Source organism: Rhyacophila brunnea, unplaced genomic scaffold (genome assembly GCF_057557595.1).
Source record: "Rhyacophila brunnea isolate RB1 unplaced genomic scaffold, BYU_Rbru_1.0 scaffold_2, whole genome shotgun sequence".
Taxonomy (NCBI): domain Eukaryota; kingdom Metazoa; phylum Arthropoda; class Insecta; order Trichoptera; family Rhyacophilidae; genus Rhyacophila; species Rhyacophila brunnea.
The window spans coordinates 49,361,778-49,386,028 of NW_028232859.1; the positions used below are offsets into that span (position 1 = coordinate 49,361,778).

Consider the following 24,251-nt stretch of genomic DNA (forward strand, 5'->3'; position numbering starts at 1 on the left):
ACACGTTTATTATTGCACGTAACTAAATATTATGCATAACCTGACAGGCATGTGTGAAAGTGAGCACATAGTATACTTACACAGTATATTATATCCCTAACATACGGCTGCAGGTGTACATAGCATGTTTAGTCAAAATCTTATAAACTAAAAATTAGCACTGCACGTGATTTTTAATTATAATATTTTTTCTACATACGTGAGAATTAAAAATATGATAATTATCCATCGATAAATAGGCATGGATAAAGCTCTATTTATCCGCTGATCTCTCTTTATCAGGGGTAGAAAGGTCGGCGGGTATAAACTCACGCAGTCTTGTCTTGTAATAAAATTTCTTCAGACAGTTTCTGATTCAATTATCTTAATAGGCCGCAGGACTTTTTTGCCAAGATCGATATTGCGTCCATATTTATTTTGAGTAGTCTCCGCAAGATTATCTAGGCCTACAGTGTCAAAACGACTGAATCAATGCGATAGTAAAGTTATGATAATTTCTTCATTCAATCTGTGACCGGCGACACTTCTGAGACGTTATTTTAATGCAAAAATATATGCCATTCGATTTGTGTGAATAGTGGACAAACAATAGAAGGAAGGTTTGAAAATACTTAACCTAGAATGCATTCAGCGGGGAAAATGAGAAAGAAATATATCACAGAGTAGGCGAGGTGAAGAGGTGAAGGTGCAATTAAGAGAGGCTCTCCTGATCGCACTCGTCCCAGCTGTCGCAGGCGTACTGGTCGTCGAGGTCGCACTCGAACTCGCAGGCAGAGCGGCCCGTCGCATCCGAACTTACATCGTTCATCGCCGTGTCAGACTTGGGTTTTGATATGTCCAAAATCTGTCAAATACATTCAATATAATATAAGATTGATATCTTTCAATACTGTCAGGCGGTCGGTTATTTCAATTTAACGGTCCATACCAATAATATGTACATTGTTTATCGATAATTAAAATTGTTTTATTATCATTATTTGTCTACGGTTATTCCTCGACTTGAGACATTTTCTACTTTCGGCCAAAACAAAGAAGTCAAATAAATTGTTATCGGACGAACGGTTGACGCTCCCGATTGTTATTGTTTTCATATGTCCTCATATGACAACTGACGACTAAACACTAAAATAACCAGTATCATGCAAATACCAGTATTGCCATTTTTGTCACCCAACTATTAGGGCTTGCGCAGACAGAGAGCGCTCGGAGTTCTGCGTTCCGCGTTCGGAGTTCTGCGTTCTTTGTACTGTATGGACTTCATACTGTATGGGTACACAGCCGGCGGTCAGACCGCGCCGGTCAATTGGAACGCTAGCGTTCTATTCCCGGAATTACAAAGAACGCCGTACCTCCCGTCCAGTCCCGTCATAGGAATTTGAGCAGTCACACAACATAGAGCGAAACCACACGGGGGAGTGAGTACGCAACAGCGGTGCTTTCTCACTTCCACTCGCAGTCGGAATATAGCAGTCTCGCATTATGCAGCGCCTGTGTCACTACAACGTTTGTAAACAAATGGAACGCTTATTGTTGACCGCTACCTGTCTGCTGTCCCTGAACGCTAGCGGTCAACGGTCGGTTGAACGCAGAACTCCGACCGGTCTCTGTCTGCGCAAGCCCTTATACTATTATATAGTTATACTAGTACCTATACATTGTTTTCGGTTGAAAGTGAAAACTTTTTTGTTGAGCAAAAGAATAGTTTAGTAAAACAATGTTATTTTAACCTCTTTTGACCAAAAATTTTTACTCCTGAATTTAAGCAATTCTGTGAATTGAAATTGATTGTGAAATCTAATCTAATCTAATGTCTAATGAAAGTGGTTGTTAACTCAATCTTCAAGATTATGGAATATCTTCATGTCACAGAGAAAGTCAGACTTAAAAACGTATTGCTATTTAATTAAACACTTGATAGCGTAGGCCTTTCAATGCCTACGATATATTGCGAATGTTTGAGAAAAACTTGGTTCACCGAAACCCATTATTACTATGTATGCGTTAAGATTACACAAAAATATGTTACATGACTATTAACCTATTACGATGTAAACATAATAATAACATGATAACGAATTACACCAACTTTCAAAATAATGGGGTTATACCGTGCATATATTAAAGTTTATCATGGTATGTAAATAAAGACTGCTTTATCCTGCTTTACCGATAAAAAATAAAAATCAAATCTTAATATTTTGTGTGAAACTCTACTTATGACCAAAGTGTAGGAACGTATCTCGGTCGTAATTAAATTAATGTCGTAATGAAATTGTTCAACTGAGCTTCTACTGAGATGTAGATTCTTGTAGAAATATTTAAAAAAAGGTTCATATTATGTATTTTTATGTAGCTAAACGGATAAGAACAAAACATTTGAGATGAGAGAATGAAAGTACGGCTCACTTCAGCAGAGGATCTGAGACTGTAGTTATCAGATTGGGCTTCCCTGTCAGCCGAGAGCGCGGTCCCCTGTCCGTGCGATCTTCGCTTCTTGCTCTCCGCCGACAGCTCTTTTGAAGATTCCCGATGCCTTTGCCTCTCGCCCTCTCTGCCCGGCCCATCGTGCGGGAGCGATAATCCTTCAATCAATCGATTCAAGTTAATTTTTATACTGCTAAAACTAAAATATACTGCAACGGCTTCTATATTTGTGATCAATGAGTACTATATCTATACAATATATTGTATTACCGCTGGCGTATGCGTAGAGTACGGATTATGCAGGGGAAGTCAACCTTTTTATACCTACCGCCCACTTCTGTACCTTTGTTAGTAGTACAATTGTCTAGCCGCCCACCGGTTCCACAGTAATTGTGATTTATAAAGTAGGGAAGTAACTTTACTTTATAAAATTTATAAAACAGAGTTACAGCAAGTTAAAGCATATAATAATAATTACTTACCAAATACTTTATGTCAGACTTTCGCTAAGTTCAATCAATATCAATAAACTGAATATCATTTTCCACATATTTGAATATAAGACAGGCATAACGTGAACTAAACTTATGCGAGGGTGATACAAATAGTATATTTTCTGAAAATTAAATTGTCACGGGGAGTTTTATGAAAACATAATGAAAATGTTTTAAAATCCCTACTGTCCACCATGAAAGCTGGGACGCCCACTAGTGGGCGGTAGGGACCAGGTTGACTACCCCTGGATTATAGCATAAATTAAATATTGAAAGTGTTCACAGCTGACCTGTTTTGGTGTCCAGTGCGAGAAGCAAAGCCTGTGCGGGGGGGTCGGTGTGGCTGGTGGTGGCTGATCGAGATGTCAAGGATGGCGCGTCCTCTTCCGCCGACAGGGGGGATCCCGAACAGCCCCACCCTGAATAGTACACCTCGGGGGCCGCCTCTTGCCCCTCTGAATACATTTCACCGCCGGGATTAGTCAAATTATAGTAATATTCTCTCTTCTTGGTTGTGCACTCATGGCTGAGGATCGTGACCACATTTAAATTTCATAGTTATTCTATTTCGTAATTTCGTAGTTAATAGTAAAATATTATACATCAATTTGTAAGCAAAGCCCACTCACCGCATTCGATGACATCGCAGAAGTTGTATTTAGATATTTGCACGTTCTGATTCAACCAGGGATGCGCCATCAGCTGCGAGATGGTGCATCTCTCCTCGGGGTCCTTGCAGAGCATCGATCTCAATAGGTTTTCCAAATCTGCAATTGTAGTTATTGTAAAAGCATTGTGAATGATAGGGGCTTCTGCAAAAACAAACTGGATACAGTGGAACCTCAATTATCCGGATTATTTAAAACAAGCAGAAGTTATTTTTCTGAAATGTTTATTTTCGCGATTTAAATAAGTATTTTTCATTATTATATCCGGATTCCTCACTATCCGGACTATTTTCAACCCCAATTAGTCCGGATAATCGAGGTTCTACTGTATTTATAAAATGTGATGAACTTGCCGTTTGAAATATTCTGAGGCAACTCGACGCGCGCTCGCATGGTATCTTCGATGTCCATGAAGGGGTTTTCAAAAAATATTAAAATATAAAGGGTGATCCCCATCGACCACATTTCAAGTTCTGGTCCGGCATATCTGAAAGAAAATTAAAAAATAAGTGACCATTTAACCGGATCACTACCGGAGACAAGATATCTCATATGTCTCGTTAGTAGGTACCTAATTATTCCATCTAATCAATTAATTTAAAAATAGGTCACATGCTGACATTTATCCAAATCTATCCTGAATCCATTTTTTTCAAGAAAAACTCTTTTTGCATACAAATTATTGGTAAGTTAATTATAATTTATTTTCAATATACCAAAATAAAAAAATAATCAGTTTTCACAAACTAGGTATATTCAGATTCGACTGGTCAAACTGCAATTTTTGGCTGAAGACTAGAAAATATTACCATGTTCTTGTTGATGCGCTCGTTAAATAATAGTATTTAGCCAACAACAATATTGTCATAAGTAATGGTAACAATATTCATAGCTAAAGAAAGCGTCGATTTTAATACCAATATAGATTGGCAGGTTTTGATAGTCAGTGTATTTAACGTGAGTGGGTTAAGAAACATGTGAGTGAAATGCATATATGCGACCAAGCAATGAAGTGGGTGTTCTATTTATGCGATCGCGTAATAAAGACGCATGCAAATATACATGAATCAGAGAGAGAATGCTTATGTATTACAGACAGACAGATGAATCAAGACAAATATATATATTATAATATAATGTAATCGTATTGCAACAGAATTATGACAGCTATATTATGAGAATTAATAGAATAATTATTTTTATAATGCAATGGAAATCTATCTACGTAAGTGTATTGATACTTACTTATTTCCTTTCAAAACCTCTGGACTGCAGTACTCTGTCGTACCGTAAAAAGTGGAGAACAGGACGTTGTCGTGTCTAAAGGTGGCCGATCCAAAATCGATCAGTTTCACGTGGAACTTGTTGTCGATGATGACATTTTCATCTTTTATGTCCCGGTGGAGGATGGACAAGGAGTGTAAATACTCTACAGCCTGGCCAATCTGTCTAAATATGTAACAAGTCAACGGTTCATCTAGCTTTGGCCAGCGCTCGATGAATTCAAACAGATCCATTCCTGAACCGTGCTTTTCCATTATCATTTGGAAATATTTTTCATTTTCATATACATCCAGAACTGTAACCTGAAAAAATTATCATTTAGAGAAAAGCAAGTTTCACAATTTATCCTGCAATATCTGTACGTTAAAGAATTTAAAGAATTGTGTGTACGTATTTTAAATTCTGTTGAAAAGTGTGGTAATTAACAGATGCGGGCGATGGTCAAGTGAAGACTGATATGTGTCACTAAATTTCAAAACCAGCTATAACACTTTTGAAATAATTACGATATTACATAATATATATATGTTACGCCGAATGTGCGAAATTGAATATTACATGAAATGGGCAAAATTTTGCCTAAATCATGAAAAATGCAAGCCCGTAACCTTATTCATGAATTAGACAAAATATCTGAAGAGTGCGTGAATTCGGCAGTAATTTTTCTGCCTAGTTCATGTATTGGACAAATTAGATAGTAGCGCTACGGTGGTATTTTTTGCAACTAAACTAAATGTATCAAATGCTCATGCATTGGTCAAAATGTACATATATTATCTATGGTCAAAATAGATGATCGCGCTCCGTGGTGGTGTTTTTTGCAACTAATCAAACTAAACAAATGTGTCAAATGTCATTGATTATAATATGAAAATATACCAATCATACAATGACGCTCATATCCATTTACTATGCGCAAAAAAATCTAGAACTATATGATAACAGAAGAATTTTATTGAAAAGTATTTTCGCGATTTGATTCGTGCTTGGGTTTCAAACGTGCAATGGTCGATTGAATGTTTGTGATAGTTTGTTGACACTTGATAGCTAACCACAAAATGGACATTCAGTTGAATAATTTTATTCAGAATTACAAAACCTAACCTAACCTAATAATAATAATATTATATTATGTCCAATTATAACTAATAAAACCATCCGTATTAAATTTACTTTTTCTTCTGTCATGTTGACAGTTCAAGAATTCCATACCCTGGCGAATTCATGTACTCAGCAGAAAATTTACCTAATTCATGAATAAGGCAACAGGCTTGACTATTACATGAAATAGCCAAAATTTTGCCCATTTCATGTAATAGTTAATTTCGCACATTCGGTGTAACATATACATATATCTACTACAAATGTGCAACTTGAACATTAATCCTTTCACACATGTGGGTTCTGTTCTGGGTCCAGAAAATGTTTTCTTTAATGTTCAATCTTCAGTTTATTTTGGTTAAAATATTTTTTACATCTGAGTCTGACGAATTTCTTTTTCAGGTAAGTAATATATTGGAATATTCCGCGCTGCTGCCGAGCGGTGCAGTCTGGTAGCTCCCAGTCCAATGAGTTCATTCAAAAACCGATAGTGTCCACAAGTCTTGCTGAGGATAGGGAAAATTGGAGAAGGCCGATCAAAAATTTAGCGGTACCGTACGGTTCAGTGATTGTGATGACAATCCTGTCGCGAGGAAGTATGACATATAGTTTGTTAAAAATAAGCTACTTACAATATTAGGATGTTTCAAAGTCTGCAATAGGCTGACTTCAAGAGGAACTTTCTTTCCATTCTTCTCATTGCCGTCCACCCAAAACTGTTGGTTGACTTTCTCTTTAAAAATAAACTTTGCTATGACCAACAGCCTGTCCGAGCGGCGATATGCCATCTTCACGCATCCATAGGCGCCTTTTCCTGAACAGAAACGGACAGTGATTATGATAGTATAGCGAGATGGGTGAGATTGAACAAAACGGATAAGAAAGTTTTCTTCGTTAGGTACCTATTTGTTTGAGGGTAACGTAATTCTTGTTGTAGTCCCCGGACGTTTGCTCCTCTCCACATTGGCTGACTAATGATATTGAAAGCGGTCTGCTCACATTATGACTTCCTTGTTTATGTACCTGCAATCAGATAAAACGGTAATGCAGTCGGTGACTTTACAGAATATGCTGAATGCTCTTCAAAATAAGCAGTTATATTTGTCAAAACAGCTAGTAGAGTCAGCTACAGACATAACTGCATACTTATGCGGAATATGCAATTTTTTTACAAGGATATAATATATGATGGCCATAATAATAACCTCCACATAACATAAGTATACATGAACGATGTCAGTTTAAGACCAACGTTAAAGGTCAAAGTTCAAGTCAACGAAAACTGAAAAATACGTAACCGGTTCAGACTTGCGCATTACACATGCAGTTTTACTTGTATAAGTAACTATACAGTAAAAAAAAAAATTCTCATGTCGATGGTAATCGCAAGAGTTGCGCAATATTATCATACACTTGTTTATGTGTACAAGTACATCACGACCCCGGCAAGTGCGAATTCTTTATGTCGCAATCGATTTTTAATATAATTTTTTTGTCCTGCACTTATTTTGACATGTGGCATGGGCTAGGACAATTTTTACATAATAATATTTGCAGACAGGAAAAGTAGGGTAAAATATGTAGATTATTTTGTTACAATGCGGAACACAATAAATCAATGTAATTTTTCAGTTTATTGCAAACATATTAGCTTTATTTTATGTATAACATTTATTTTGTTTAGTTTATTAATAAAGACGTGTTTCATATTTTAAATTGTTCTGTTTTTGTGATTGTGAATTTTGGCTTATCACGAAATGTATCCCCCCCCAAGAATAACCTGTACCGTATATCGCTCAAGTACGCAGTTACGTCTGTAGCCAACTTAATACGAGAATTACCTATTACAAATATTTCTTACTTTCACTTGCAATTTATATTATTGCATACTCAGGAATGTGGGGTTGTGTAAATTAGATATTATAAGGGATGGCGTCCTCTTCCTACCTCTATTTATAAATGATAAGTCGTGGGTGTCTCGAAGAGTATACGGTATATTTGATTTTATATGGTAAAAATACAATAATTTGATATGCGCGAGTATAGTAAGTTCGAGGTAATTTATACTGGAACTACGTTGTAGTCAGACCATGTAACTAGCTCAGTCGAATAGTTCACTTGACTCTGATAGGGCATACGGCTAACCGTTTATCCGTTTTCGGAGTACAAGCAAGATTACTGTAGTGAACGAGGTGAATTAGGTCTCTGGAAGAAGCCAAGCTCGACTCAATTCTAATTGATAACTGAAGGCCAAACGTCGCCTTATATAGTCAAATAGGCGACCAGTTCTCTGCCGTCTATTTGATAGCGCACTGTAGCGGAGCGCGCGAACGGTGCGGTATGCTACGTCTGATGAGTGAAAGAGAAAGTATTCGAAGGCGCATGCGCTATAATATTTTATGAAATAATATTAAGTATATAGGTATTTACTATATAACTGGACATAATTTTGATTTTTTGATCACCAAACTGTTTTAATTTTGTATAAATAAAGTATTATATTATGTCTAATCGTTTAAATGATAATAATTGATGCCAGCTGAAGTAAGCAAATTATAGAACGGATATAAATTGTTTCACCCATGCTAGCGGCTCGGTAGTACAATTTTTGGTATGTAGGGATACATGTTAAGTTTCATACACGACATTTTGGTGGATGCTTGTAACGTAATGAGTTGCTAAATGCATCATGCGATGTTTCAGAGCAGTTTTGTTTGTCAGCACTGATTAATTTTGTGCATATTAAATTACACCTATCTACATTCTACGCAATAATCATAATAAAGAATGGATAATATTTAGGTATGGCGCCTGCGATAGCTGAGTGGTAAAATATGGTAAGTCAAGGGTCTCGGGTTGGAGTCCCAGGTCTGGAAAGATTCACATGTTGTTTTTCAATGTGTGATTGAATTTAGAGCATGGACCTGATAGGTTGAGCGAGTGGTTAAAATTCATTTTTCATAAAAAAAATGTTACGAAACCTCTTCGTGAGGCTGCCAAGATCTAAACCGGACTTATAAGTCAATTGAAAGAATATTTAGGTATAGTAATATGTTTTCTGGAATATGTCATACCTAATATATTATTATAAGAATATTAGTTCATTTCCACTGCTTTAAATAAAATGATTTTTGTTTTGGTACCTAATTTATTTATTGATCTTATGGATATGCGGAACCATCGCAGAATACTTACAATTGATATTGAATTTTCGGCAGTAGAATTGATGGAAGAGGCGTGCAGGACAGACGTCTCCGGACTGGACACTCCCACCCACACGCATAGAACGCTTCCGCCGCCGCGAAGACTGACGGCCGACACAGTGTAAATTACACCTTCAAAAACAAGCACAATAATTAGAAAACTGACTATTTGTGAATCGAAAATTAACATAATAAAATTGAGGGACGTAACTCACTGAGTTCTGTGCCGTCTCTGTGAATGACGATTCCTTTGTAAGTGGCGTCCTTGTGCGCCTGATGATGGAGGGGGTGCAAGGGGTGCGACGGCGCGGCGGGAAGGCGGGGGGCCGCCTGCCGTAGCACTGAGGGAGTGGACGTCATTATCTGACTTCGGAGTGCTTGCGGGGTCACACACGCCCATTCGCCTTGAAAAAAAATCCCACATTTGAACATAAACTCTATTTATTATATGGGGTAGTTTTCAATTGAAAGTAATAATTAAATGTTAAGATGTATTTGTCATCATCGACACACATTTATATCCAATGGTTTGACAAAATACTACAAGCATATAAAACCGAGATTGAACATTGAGCAAAAAAAAATTAACAGGAAACCATCCAGCCCAGAGTATTAAACAATTTTACTATAATAAGCGAGAGGCTTACTTTACTACTAATAACTTGATGGTATTTCTTGATTATTTTTAGTGCGTTTGATGCGGTGACCGGAGCAAAATCATTTTCATACGTTGGCGGATTGAAAATGAAACATAGCAGCACTGTTTGGCTGAATCTGTCAGCACTGTGGGCATACCTAATAAATGTGAATAATTATGATTTAGTCCAAATTGAGAAGCCGTTTGACGATGAATCTCTTACTCGATTATTTCAGATTAGCATGTGTCGCATTTTAATGGTCACCGCATATGCATAATATGCCATTTCAATTAAAAACTACACAGACAGAATATTCAGGCATTGGGCATAACGATAATAATAATAATTTATGGGGATGAAAATTGTGTTGAGATGTTTGCAGTTTTTGACAGATGCAGGTGACAATAGTGAGATTTGCTACAAATGATTCCGCAACGTGAAATGAACTTAACTATGGCACATGGAGTCTTTTTTTGTTCAGCTTCACTTGTCGGTGAAGGTTTTCTTCAACATCGCGGGTCCTGCCTCGCTTCGACTGCAGCTCTATGAGGGATGATTAATTTAAAATGTACAATGAAATATTTGCAACTCACGGTCGCTAGGTTTATTGGGACTGTCGGTGAGAGAATCCGAATTCCTAGTCTCCGATCGAAACCTCTCTTTGACGAGACGGTTCTCCGAGACGGAGTCGGAGGCGTCAGCAAAATTGTCCCCCGCCCCCGAGAGCGGCATTTCGTTGATGGGAGTCAAGAAGTCGGCGCTGGTCTCATTGGAGTCGCACAGATCCAGGGACATGTTGCTTCTGTCCAACGGGGAAATGACTGACTTTATGGACCCCGTCTTGGAGCACCTGCCGCCATCCGGAGTCCATCTGAGATTGGAATCGTTAGAGGCACGCGCACGGTGTCCTCCGTTGGCGCTGTAGTCTGCCGACTTTCTCGATGTGAAGTAGAGGGAGTCGGACTTTTCCGAGGACTTGGCGTCGGCGTGCCTGTTGGCCAGGTTGAGGTTGTTCTCTCTGTTTTCGCTGCCGAGAATGTTCTCCGAACGGGACTTTGAGATGCTTGAGTTGTAGCAGTCGTCGTCTGTGGACATATTGGAAAGGCGTGAGATGACATCCGCATCCGCGTCCGGCCGCTGCTCCGTGTTGCTGATGCTAGAAACCATGTCCTGGGTGGGAGTGGGGGTGTGCGTTTTGTCCACATTGAGGCAGCTGGACGACTTGGTCGCGTCTCTCGTCACCTGAGACACCAAGGAGTTCTGGACGCTCTGGCTCACGGGTGACTTCCTACTCTCGCCCTCTTCTGGATCTGTGTCCGAATCTAAAAAAAAATTATACTTATTAGATGATCTGGTAAGTTTCTTCCAAGCAAAGTAATGATATTACTATTGAAAAGGCAGAGTTAAATATTTGACTCGGCTGAAAATGGAGAAGGATGTCTCTGAGTCTACTATTCGAGACGACGTCACCCCGTCCTCAATGCTGATGTGGAGTGATGCCCTTAAATAATAATATCACCTGATTGATGGTTGTGAACGGGCGAGAGACTCATGTTAGGGCTCCGCGTGGCAGACGGGTGGACAAGTCTGGATTCGTGGCAGAAGTCCGTGATGATGGAGGAGATGGGACGGCCGACCACTTCCACTCGGGCTTTGCCAAATGTCAGTGTGGTGAAGTGGTGGTTGCACGCTGAGATCGCTCCCGCTTCATCTACCACCAGCAGACCGCTCACATTGTGATACACCTGCAACATCCATCGCTATTATCACCGTTTGTTTACAACACTGATACAACCGTGCTAAACAGATTTTCCAAAAGACATTCATTCAATTATGATTGAATTTAAAAAGTCAGTAACCAGGTGACCGCTGAGCGAGATAAGTATAATTCTGCAATTATGCTTAGCGCAAATGTGAAAACGTATTGTTGCATCATTACGGTAGCAAGATCAAATGATTTGATGGCTTTCAAATGATCATCAGGTAGGTAATACTCAATTAACGCCGTCAATGGAATCGAAAATTATTCCCGGTCTCCCGGTTTGGTAGAGTTGTTATAAACAATATTTGATACTAAACAGAAGACAAAAGAATGTTTACAAGATTTTGATATGAACGTTTATGGATTTTAATAATTTATTTTGATGCATTACCCGAACGGTGATGTCGTATAATTTTTTGGATGGATGATCTTTCTCTTCCGTCGCTTCGTGATGTCTGATCCACAAGCAAAGAGGAAAAGTGCTTCCATCAAACGTTCTCCCTGAAGCAAAAAAATATGTTATATTCGGAGAGGCTAATAATCCAACTGATAATGCTAAATACGTCAAAGATATGCACTCATACAGTATGTTATATCTGCAGATTGTTGGTTGCATTTAATAGATCAACTGTAATTTTACTACAAATGGATTGAGATGGCTTTTGAAGCCAATCTATGCAGGGATAGGGTACCATGAGAAAAAGACGAATAGACCCAATATCCACCTGTCGCTTTCTGTTTAGCGATATGCTTTGATATCTCGGAAGTGTCTTTGGCAGGCATGTGGATGGAGGGCACGAGGGATGATATGTTTAGTCCGATCAGTCGATCGGTGTGATCACACTGGAAAATCAAGGCGGCCTCCTCCGAGTCGCAACCCGTCGTCACACCGCTTTCTCCGTCAACATATAACTGAAACCAAAATAAGAATAGTAACCGTACTGTTGCAAGGATTCATGCGATAATAGAAATGAAAGATGAAAATATAATATTTGCGAACACATAATATAATTAACCTTTCTAACGCGGCAACTGACTTTAGTCAGCCTATACGCGCGAGTCATCCGCGCGTCAGCTGACTAAAGTCATTTCGATTTTCGTTTGCCTAGTACTGCTTTCCGCCAGGCGCGAATAATTCGAATATTGATTTAATTTATTCAAAAATCATCCTTCTCTTGACATCTGTCAATGGATAGCCTAAACTTTTGTTCTATCTAATTTAAATAAATATTTTTCGGGAGCGTGTCTTGAATAAAAATATATCAGTCATCGGGCCAATTCAAATTTGCCGCGTATATAGTGTCTTATCGCTTCTTAGTGCATGTGCGCCGAAGACATTTGACTGACGTGTTTGTAACGATACGAGTTTGCGATATAATAAGTTATATTGTTTTTTAGTGATTGAAAAACTATTTGGTGCGTAAACTGTTAAATAGAATATTCGAAAGTTACATTGATCAAAGTGAATTTACAAAATATTTTTACAAAAGGAATGCTTTTGGAGATTGCATTCATTCGCCTATCTGCCAGTATATTATCCGCGAGTTTATAGTTTCGGAAAATAATTTGAACCAGGTGTCATTTAAATATACCTAGAATTCCGCGATTTAATATGTCTCTTTGTTTATCATTGATTAACATTTTTAAATACTATTTTCTGGTTATAGTATTAGGTGAAACAGACAAAAATTATTTATTTACCCTAGTTATCAGCCATTTATAAAGAAAAGACACGAACACTCAGACGCCCGTTCCCGCATAAATGCGGAAATTGTCGTATTACGCAAACACCAGGTCCCGCGCTACTGAATTTTTATACACTGCGCGGCAAATCATCGTCTGCTGGTGTGAGACAGACACTTGAGAATTATTTTTTTCGTAATACTATTCAAAAGGGTTTGATTCATGACTACTATTTTTTTTATGTAGAATTCTTCTTATATTTATAGTCGAAAATAACTCGAGTTACTTACTATCACGTCATTATAATAAAATAAGAGATTACCTATTCTAGTACCAGGTTATTGAAGTAATATAATAAAAAAAAAACAAATGAACTTGAAAATAAAATTGTGGTGACTATAAAGCATTTAGAAGTGCAAAAAGTGTTTGAAATTTAATATTTTACGAATTGTAATAGGTATTCGAAAAATAAACCATTTTGTTATATAAACTATGTGTCATTCGATTCCATTCAGTTCGGGGTCAATGGTAGGTACAAACAGTGTTGCCATATTTTGAAAGTGGAATTATAGTACAGAGCCTCCAAAATTATAGTATTTGGGGATAAAATATAGTACGCGTTGTCATCTGTTGAAAATGAAAATTTTCCCAATTTTTCATAGTCGGCTCGTTTTTATTAGGAGAAATATTTCGCCGCGGGCCGCAGGTTCCCAATTTTTCATGGTCGGCTTGTTTTTTTTAGGAAAAATATTTCGTCGCGGGCCGCAGGTTCCCGATTTTTCATTTTTCTAGTCGGCTCGTTTTTTTTTAGGAAAAATATTTCGGCGCGGGCCGCAGATTTCCAAATTTTCGAAGACAAAATTATAGTATTTTGGGCGTACTATATCTATTTTATATCGTACATAGTACGCGGACCAAAATTATAGTACAAATACTATAATTATAGTACGGTTGGCAACACTGGGTACAAACCAGGCACTGGTGGTAAGTACATCACTCTCAAATAGCCAGTAGTTCTCAAGGATGATTTATTTATACTCGGCCTGCAGTGCTGCAATGTGTATGCGAGTTCAAACAAAAGTTACACAGTTTGAGATGTCCTGGATGCTATAAAAATGAGTTATTTATGACTGATATTTTTTCAACACACTCAACAAAAATGCTCATAAAAGTCATAAACCATATTATTATTCATTATGTGTATGGCATATTTGTCGAAATGGTAGCCGGTAGACTATAAGAATACTGAACTGTTCTTACACTTGTTAATCTGTCATCGACGCATTAGTCCAGCACCATTTCGTAAGTGTCATGGCGCCGCTCGAGTAAGCTGGCATTTTTTCAATGAAGAAGTCTTGTTCGTAATTTCTTATCAGATTTAGGCGACGAATGTTTATTTTTAGAGTCACATAAAATATTAGGTTCTGTCATAATCATTTTTGAACTTGACTCCGATTTTTTACTACTCTATTTGTGTATGTTTGACTGACATTTATTACGATTTATTGATGCTTGAAATCACAACGCGCACTGTTGTACTAAGTCGGGATTCGTAACGCTTAGAAAGGGTTAAAGGAACAACCTACAATGGCTTGTTTGATGTGAACCGGTTCAGCGACGGCTAAGCAAGGTCCGTCGGGTTCCAGTTGTCTGATCCAGAGTGATACCACTGTTATTCCACCGCCTCCTGTTATCATTTCCACCACCTAAAATGTTTCAACAGAATATTCACCACAATCAAATGGATGGTATATATTGATAAAGTTAAACCATAAACTTTTAGGATAAAAAACCACCAAGAATGACTATCCAGACTAAACATGTGACAAAGTGTCTGCCTCTCAATCTGTGACTCACATGACATGTATGAAACTTGCATCTAGCAATGTCCATATTTTGTTTTCAAATGGATGTTTGATCTAGGGCCAAGACTCAATACGTTAAGCGAATGGCTGACAATCATTTCTTGTAAACAAGTTTGTTACACTGGTAGATGACCATATGTTCGGTTAGCGTCAAAACTGGTGGGTTATCATAATACGTGTTAGGGATATTTTCCGATATTTATGTGTAACCACTTCTGTTTCCGTTATTTCAACAATTTTAAAATTCATTACTCCGAAAATCTGATACCTACTCATTTTAAGCAAGCTTTAAAAAAACCCATCCATGTAATGTTACTCGGATACAATGTACTTTTATGTCATTTTTATAATTAGTATCTTTGTTTATTGATTGCTATGAATATAAAACCTATTCGGCCTACCTGCAGGCATGTGATGGTATTGTTGGATCAGCAGAACAACTTTTCACCCTCCAAACTTTTAAAATGTATTTTCTTTGTCGACTTTATGATGAATAAATTATGAATTGCTCATCTATCAAAATTTAGCGTAGAGTGGGCAAGGTAAAACATAATAAATCATTTATAAATTATCATCCAAATCATAATTAAAAAATTTCACTATACCAATTTTATTTTTAAGACCAAATAGGTAGTAAATCTCACACCACACCACATTTGTTCCCATAGGGAGTAGTTTCGGGCAGCTAGACTTTTTGAAAATATCACAACATAAATCAAGAATCGTATGTAGTACTGCAAACCATTGCAGGCATTTTAAAACAAATATTCATATTATGTCAGCTCCAGACAATTCATTTTTCCAACATTGTTCAGTTGCTGTATTCAATATACTATCTTTAGAAGGATAAGGAAATATTATTGGCGTTAGTGAAATACATGCAGTCTTATAAAATATTCACCTTTCCGCTCATGAGAACAAGAGTTCCGTCATCGGTGTTGATGGTGCCTTCTTGCAGGGCGGCGGCCGGCACTCCGCCTGGCGGTCGCGCCCTCAGCAGCTGTTCCAGGCGCAGAGCGCACAACTCGCTCGAGGAATACCCCAGCAGGGAGCACGCCCTGTTGTTCACTATCAGTATCTAAAACATGCAATATTATAACGTATAACCGACATGATGCAGCGACAGATAATAAACTATATTAATAGGTAGATCGTGTACCTGTGAAGTTTTTGAATCGATAGTGAAGACCGCCTTGTTGGGATTGATTCCCTGGGCGGATCGATCCACCGGAAAGTTGGTCCCCGATCCGCCGGGCAGTGGCGACTCGCTCAGGGACGCCAGAGACGAATTGAAGCGCACTCCGTTGGGGCCGTCCACTGTTCCGTACGCATTATATTATTACAACGACAATCAAAATAATACACAAGCGTAAATCGTCAGTTGAAGGTCAACGTAATCGACAATGTAATATTAAATATTGTTGCAATGGGTAATTTCGGATCTATGTGAAAGAAAAATTACCTCTGACATATTCCATGGTCTGTTTCGGTTTGGGAATGGCATATTCGGAATCCATTTTTCTCGCCTTGAAGCCCGTTCTTATTCTGGGAAAGCTTTGATTGTTTTCAAATGAGTAGTCATGTATTCTTTCTCGATCCTGCGATTCATATAGAGGACGTTTTCTCAGCCTGCAAACAGACATTCTTTGTTCAGCTGATCAACATGGAATGTGGGATTATAAAAACTGGATCTATATTGCAAGATGTTAGAGAGTCTTATCCATATTAAGTAATTGAAAAATTCTTCAAGCAAACTTCGAATTGATCATAACATGACATACATGGAATGAGTTAAGGCTATATATTATGTACTAGTTGCCAAATGGTTCACAATACAGTCATCAAATGCACGATACATATAATATGATTCCTTAAATATCATTGTTCATATGCCAAATTTAAAGTTATTGCTGTTTTTCTCATTATTTTCATGCTGGGAAAGATATTAATTGGAATGCATTTTGAGTTTGTAAATTTACTACTTACTACACTTACTATAAAACGCATAAAGAAATTTGATGTGGATTGAAGTCCATGGGAGGATATGCAAAGTCTCCGGTTAAAGAATATTTCCGAAATAATATTATGATCAACTTCAAAGTCAATAATAAACAAAATAGTACAATGTTATTATCATATAGGTACCTACCTAGTATAAAAAACAGATAATTTTTTTATTTTTGAATGCCAACTTTTAATGTTTTGTTTGCCATGGCTAACAAAAAACCACCGATAAACCAATATAAAAAAATATTTACTTAATATTCAGAGATATTGAAAGAATCATATTTTGTATTTGTGATGAAAAATGGTGACTCGAAGCCCTGCGATTTTTTGTGTTAAACTCAAGGTTTCTCTTAATGACTCACTTTTTCAGTCTATGTGGTGACAGGTACTTTGACGGGGATGCTAGTATATTTCTTCTTATACCTCCTAAAAGACCTCTGCCTTGATGTGAATGGCACTGCAAAAACAATAATAAATGAATATTCACAAAATCACAATGTCAGAAATAGTTCCCATTGGAGACACAGGTACTCTGAATCTGTGTGCCAGGGAATTTTCATCGGCTCGGTAGACGGCAGACGATCCCCCAGGGAGGGCATACAGAGTGCATGTCTCACAGACTTGCTCAGTGGTTTAGATTTCTTCATCCTCACACACAGCATAGTATGTTTTTAACTCTTTGTCGAACGAAACAGTCATGTTTTCAATGTTTACTGCATAACGATGCCATCAATTATGCAAAGGAGAGATTGTTGTGGTAATATTTAAATTGATAATATCTCAACGATTTTATTTTTAAATGAATCAAATCTTAGTTATTATAAAAAACATGCGATTATCGTTTAACTGAAGAAAATTCGGAAATGTGCATACAATTAAAACTTCAAACTATGTACCAAATATTGAGGTGTTGTCTTCCAAATTGAACCTCAAGGGAGTCACTAAGATTGCAATTTGTATGATGTTGTTTTTATGTAGCGTGTATTATTATAGTCAAATAAAATTGTCAATAGATTTACTATTACTTTTATTTCAGTGGCACGCTGAGTGTCCAGTACTTTGAATTACCTGTTCTGTGGCACGCCAATGCATTTGGGTTGCCGATCACTGTATTAGGTAATATTGGGTTGGGGCAGGTTAGGTTAGGTTTGGTCTAAAAAGAAAGTTATAAAATCTCATAATGGCATCTGCGGCACATTTACCATACATAGACGCGCGTAACGATTAGGTGGCCATTCGATATAATTAGCATGCTATTTAAATGTGGTAATTAAAAAGTGATTATCTAGTCAGCAGTCAATGTGTTAAACATATTTTGTTATGCAAAAGTACCTCGAAAGCTAGGATTTTTTAAAATTCAACCTACATTTCCACAATAGAGTCTGTGGAATTGGCGAATGTTGCAATTGCACAACTACACTGAATTTTTATGTTCAATACACTAATATGACACTAATCTCCAGTTACTTAATTACATTATTATTACAACAAATTAATATATTTCATTTGTTGACATGGCGCGGTTGTTTACCTTCTCCACTTCATACCCATACTGCAGGGGCAACGATTGGGTCGGCTGGTATGTACAGCTAAATTATTATCTTATTACAATCTAGTTATAAATACTCCCTACATACTACATACAAAACCAATGTTGATTGGTTTCCGAAAATATAGATTCCTATTGTGGTTGCGTTCTGCCTTTATTTTTAGTTCAATCTGTATTTTTATGGTACATAGAGTCAACTGTCACTTGACAGGATACAATTTCAACTGTCAATGTTGTTACTTATGTCAAATTTATTTACCTACGCCCTTCTTCGTTATAATTTATTAGGGAAGATAATGTTGATATAAAGACGAATAACATTACTCACTGTTGGTGGTATTTTGTGTAAACGCTCCGGAGAAAATGAATCATCTATGCACCTCAATGTACATCGAGTATCAGGTTGAAAACTCGAATCATTCGAGCGAAAACTGAAAAAAATGAATATGCATGGTAACAATTAAAGTCAACTCAGTACGAAACCGTATAATCTATCCGGATTTATATCTACCGATCTTTTCCACGACATAAAATGTCAACCTTCGTATACACAGACAGCGATTTATTTACATTGAGTAGTATTTATAAACTACCCAAAAAATCAATAAATTCGGTTTTTCAAACGCGCGCAGTCTGAATAAGATTACTAAAAAACTGAAAGTTGTATTAAGCGTAATTTAACTTTACATATGATTACTTTAACACAAACGACAAACCTGGAATCCATATCGAACGAATAAAATATTTTTAATTGCTTTATATAAAATCACACAACGTCGTAAAACAAATTATCATGTTCAAAACTTCAAACATTCGAATTTGCTCGTTATAAATGTTGCCACGTTAGCGGTTAGCGGCATTGCTTATTACTTGACTACAAAAATAATTTCCCTAAATTTCGTATTTTAAATTATTTTTTGGAAGATTGATACAAAGAGACTGATGACTCCAATCTCTTTGGATGACTCCAACTTTTTGAGACTGATACTATTTTGCAATAATTATGTACCTAGTTGTTTTTAAAAAAAAAATTGAAAATTTGTGAACATTCCAAAATACGGGGCAGCGACTATTTACCATTATTTGTGTTTTTTTGTGAAATATACTAAAATAATGTTTGCACCTGTTAGTAAGTAGGTAGATTAATTATTGAATTAATACACCGTGCAATGTCTTTGGTTAATATATATTTTTATTATAATATTATGCAGGTGAATAACATCATTAAACAATTTTATTACTTTGTACTTCAGTACCAGTACCAGTACTTCAGTAAACAGAAACCGGGATTATTAATGGCCCACATGCCCAACGTAGGTCAAACTGGAGTTTTATGGTATTTTCAAAGCATAAGCCTGAACATTCCTTAAACGTTGGAGATAATCTTTTTATATAATTTTGAAGCCTTATTAACCTTTATATTTATTTTAAACATTATTTGATGACTGCATAAAGTATTTTTATTACAGTAAATAGTAATCTTTTAGACCTCACGATATATTGTTTTAGAATATAGTTATATTTCAGTACATCCATGTGCAGTGGTGTTAAGATTTTTCAGATTTATTAATTTTTAAACGCATTTATAAAGCCATTAGTAAAATTAATGTTAACATTATGTAGTGAAATATTTACGATAAAAATATATATTTTATAATCTCTGTGGGGAATGGGACGACTGGCCTCCGGACAATTGGACGCCGCACTGTCGTAGACACGTGTAGACGAGGTATTTTAATCAGTTTCTATCTACTACTTAGTAGTTTGAATTCATTTTACTCTTAACATAATGTATTCTTTATCACGGATTGAGAATTATCATGCCTAAGGCTTTATATAAAATAAAAAACTCTTTTTTCGTTGGAACTTAAACATATGCACGATTAAATCTTTGTTTACGTCTGCATATTTATATTCTGACCAACTATTAAATCATAATATAATCATTGAAATATAAATAATAATATTTAATATTTTTTTTAAAGTACCTATAAGTACCTACCGTCTATTTATTTTCGAATTCCATGGCGTCCAGTTGTCCGGTGCCAAATCGTCCTAATGTCCTAATGCCAAATCGTCGATCCCAAATTTGACAAGAATTGTATTGTATAGAATATTATTCAAAAAATTCAAAAAAAAAAATGCGACTGCGTTAGCTATACGTTCTCTCCGCTAAGCCAGTCAGAGCGCAAACATAACACAAACAAAGAGTAAACATAGATAGGCTTTATAGTATGAACAGCGAACTCAGAAATAATGAAAAAAAAATCTGTTCTGTGAGTATGAACCTAACCCATTTTATATATTGAAGCAGACAGTGAGATACAAAGAACACAAAGAATACAAAGAACAGTGAGGAGTATATCGAGCGAGTTAAACGTTGGTATCATATTTTAGGAAAACGATGAAAACAATCTCTATCACATATATTATATCATAATGAAATACATCGACATCCATAGACTAATATACTATATAGCAGTGGCAAAGGTTGGAGGTAGGCTGTTAAGATCCGCCATAAATAGTGCACACCAACCTTTGTCAGTCATACGTATTTGTTTTCATAGAAATAAGACTACATTTATTTTTACATGTGGTGTTGGCTAGTTTTTAAAATTCCATTAAACCCTGCGAAAACTAAGAGGCCATCTATGGACTGAAACCGTATGCGGTTTACATCCGTGTGCCATATTAAACTTATGATTTTTGTTCATGAAAATATATTTTCACTAAATTTGTAAGTGCAAGTGTATGGTATAAACGGATACGATCAGATGCGTATTAAATATACTTTGTGAAAATATATTTTCATGAACAGAAAAATACGCTTAGTATGGCACACAGTTCTAAACCGCATACGGTTTCAGTCCATGGATGGCCTGTAAGCCATAATAAATACTAGTCAAAAAATTCTTGTCTTTCTAAAATTATGCAATTAAATCATACATAACTGGATATTTTATAGATAGAATATTATTTTTATCTGTTATAGTTTAGTTTAGGCAGGGTTTAATGAATTAAAAAAATGAACTAACAATATGTGTAATATGTTTTCTTAATCCAACGAAAACAAATACGTATGAATGAAAAAGTGTGCACAATTTTGTCGTATCGCTCAAAGTATACCAAAACTAGGTTTGGTTTAGACATGGTTTAATTGATTTTTAAAAATCAACCAACACCATCTGTAAACTGTAGTCTTAGTTCAATAAAAACAAATACACAATATGACTAACAAAGTTTAATGTGCACTATTTATCTCAGATCTTAACAGCCTACCTCCACCCTTCGCCACTGCTTTATACCATCGACATCCGAAGGTATTTGGATGCACACATAACTCTCAGTTATTGGCACCACCAGTGGTTTAACTGTCAAATATCTTATAATATACGTATTTCATACTGAACATATAGAATGAAAACGAAAATAAACGACAGTTATTTATTTAAGATTGACTTGCAAATAAATTTGTAAGGTCGATTGAAAATGAAAGTGCACTAGATTTTGCTGCGGAGTTTATTCGCTCAAATGATTACGGAAGAAAAACTTCCACTTCATTGCTATTCAGCTTGTTGAACCCGCAACACTAAAATTAGTTAATTATTAATAATATTATTGTGGGTAATGAACACAGAACCGATAGGCAATATTCAATACACTACATTTTGATGCAGAGTTTTTTTTTCCTAGATGCCTTTATGGATACCTCGCATTTACTATCGAGGTTTCTAAGGACTTTGGAACGCAAACTACTCTACTTGATGCTAGTCAAATGAAAATTGTGCCGGCTGAGAAATATGCCTTATTGAAAACTATTCTTCTACCCGCATCGGGTATTGCTAATTTGAATTCGGCCAGGGCCTATGAAACCGCCTTGCAAAAACCCTGGAAAATTCTTTGTAGCGCAAGTCGGTGGTGATTCTGTTGAATATTTTGTCGTATTCATTGGGAACTGAGAACTGCAATTTATAGCCGAGTTTTCCCGTGGTAAAAGAAATGTCGCATATGACTGATATTCTGAGCATATACTTATCCTCTCTTATATGACTGCAATCACTAGATCTGAAAGGCATTTGAATGTGTGAGTATTCTACGAAAATGAAACAAAATTATGCACGTGCAATAGTGCAAAATACCTACACCAATATTAAATGAGTGTCAATGTATAAACCGAGAAGAGTTGTCAGTATTCGACGTATGACGTATTATTGACACGTGTTTCAGCTTATCCAAGATTATTCCTAACTCGAGATCGGTTACCTATTCGCTACTCCTTACCTGTTAGGTATTTCAGTTCCCATTATTTCTGAGTTCCCTGATAATGAACTAAGTATATAAGAATAAGAATACAAACACACAATAATATTTCTGTTTCTGGCCCATGACGGGCCCTGAGTCTGAGATATTTACGGTGTACGCTGGTCCAATAATACAAAAATAGTTATAGGGAGAACGGTAGTTATATGAATATCAGGTACAATTAGACAATTATTGGTCTTATTAGTGTTTTGTAGAAGCACTAATTTTTCATTTCAAGTGTCAGTTTAATGCCTTGGAATGTAGCACCTTCATAGACCGAAGCGGCATTTGTTACCTAGAGTCCGATTTCTATAAGCTGGCGTACACGTCATCACGGTTCTTTTATGAACTAGTGGAACTAAATTCCTAAATTCCCCCGCTTCAGTATCTTAACACTGCATTACGTCCGCCCCCCGCCAAATCCATCGTCAATGCGATACTAGCGACACGATGACGTGTATGCCAGCTTATAGAAATCGGAGTCTAGCTACTCACTTCTTTTAATTTCGATTTATACTCTACTCTCACTGTCAACAGAAGACACCAGCGCATCTATTCTATACACAATACTGCTATCGGCAGTTATCGAGGGTAGATTATCACAATTATGTTCGTATTGATGTATTATAATTGTTACAATAAGTTAGCCGTCTAAACAGTCAAAACTGCTCGCTCGCTCTAAAATTTAGCATATCCAAGAGAGGTGCTGTTAAAACATAGCACTTATTGTAAAAATTACAACTAACTTATTGTAAAAACTGTGTACGAAAAACTACCCTCGATAGCGGTCGATAGCAATCTTGTGTATAGAATAGATGCGCAGGTATAAGTAAATGTGGATCCTCTCAAAGACGCTATTGCGCATCTTGAAAGTCTCACAAGGTCTGTCTGGCCCTCTTGGTACAACCCTTGTCTTACCCTACCCAATTAATATAAATATTCAGATGAAAAAAAAATGGGAAATTTTGAGTTGGCACCAGATGGCAACCGCTCTTGACGCGGTCCTGCGTTTAAATAATTTAAATAACAAATATAATAACTAAAAATAAAATGATAGAGGGAGGTATTATGACTGTTTAAGGATTGTAGTTACCCCTTTTCCGGACCCTCCGACATTAAAATATGTAGGATAGTTGGTAAACTATGAAGGTATTGGTATAGGTACCGAACAACCGAACAGTCTGACGTTATCATGCTTCATAATCGTCAGCCTGATTCAATCTACTGTTGAATGAAAGCCTTTTCAAGCTCTCTCCACTCTTACCAGT

General features: G+C 36.6%; 1 protein-coding gene across 1 annotated transcript; it reads right to left on the bottom strand.

Moving 5' to 3' along the window:
* Positions 1–235: 235 nt before the first annotated feature.
* On the bottom strand, positions 236–19,246 carry Pask (PAS domain containing serine/threonine kinase). The gene is made up of 19 exons (XM_085946529.1): positions 17,495–19,246; positions 16,588–16,754; positions 16,285–16,442; positions 16,027–16,203; positions 14,847–14,966; positions 12,303–12,489; positions 11,969–12,078; positions 11,335–11,560; positions 10,409–11,137; positions 9,393–9,581; positions 9,170–9,309; positions 6,877–6,997; positions 6,607–6,788; positions 4,835–5,175; positions 3,943–4,076; positions 3,551–3,688; positions 3,212–3,376; positions 2,410–2,585; positions 236–844 (listed from the first exon to the last, which is right to left on the bottom strand). Exons 2-19 carry the CDS (start codon positions 16,640–16,642, stop codon positions 692–694), a joined length of 3,501 nt encoding a protein of 1,166 aa, XP_085802655.1. The 5' UTR covers positions 16,643–16,754; positions 17,495–19,246; the 3' UTR covers positions 236–691.
* Between the last annotated feature and the right edge of the window lie 5,005 nt (positions 19,247–24,251).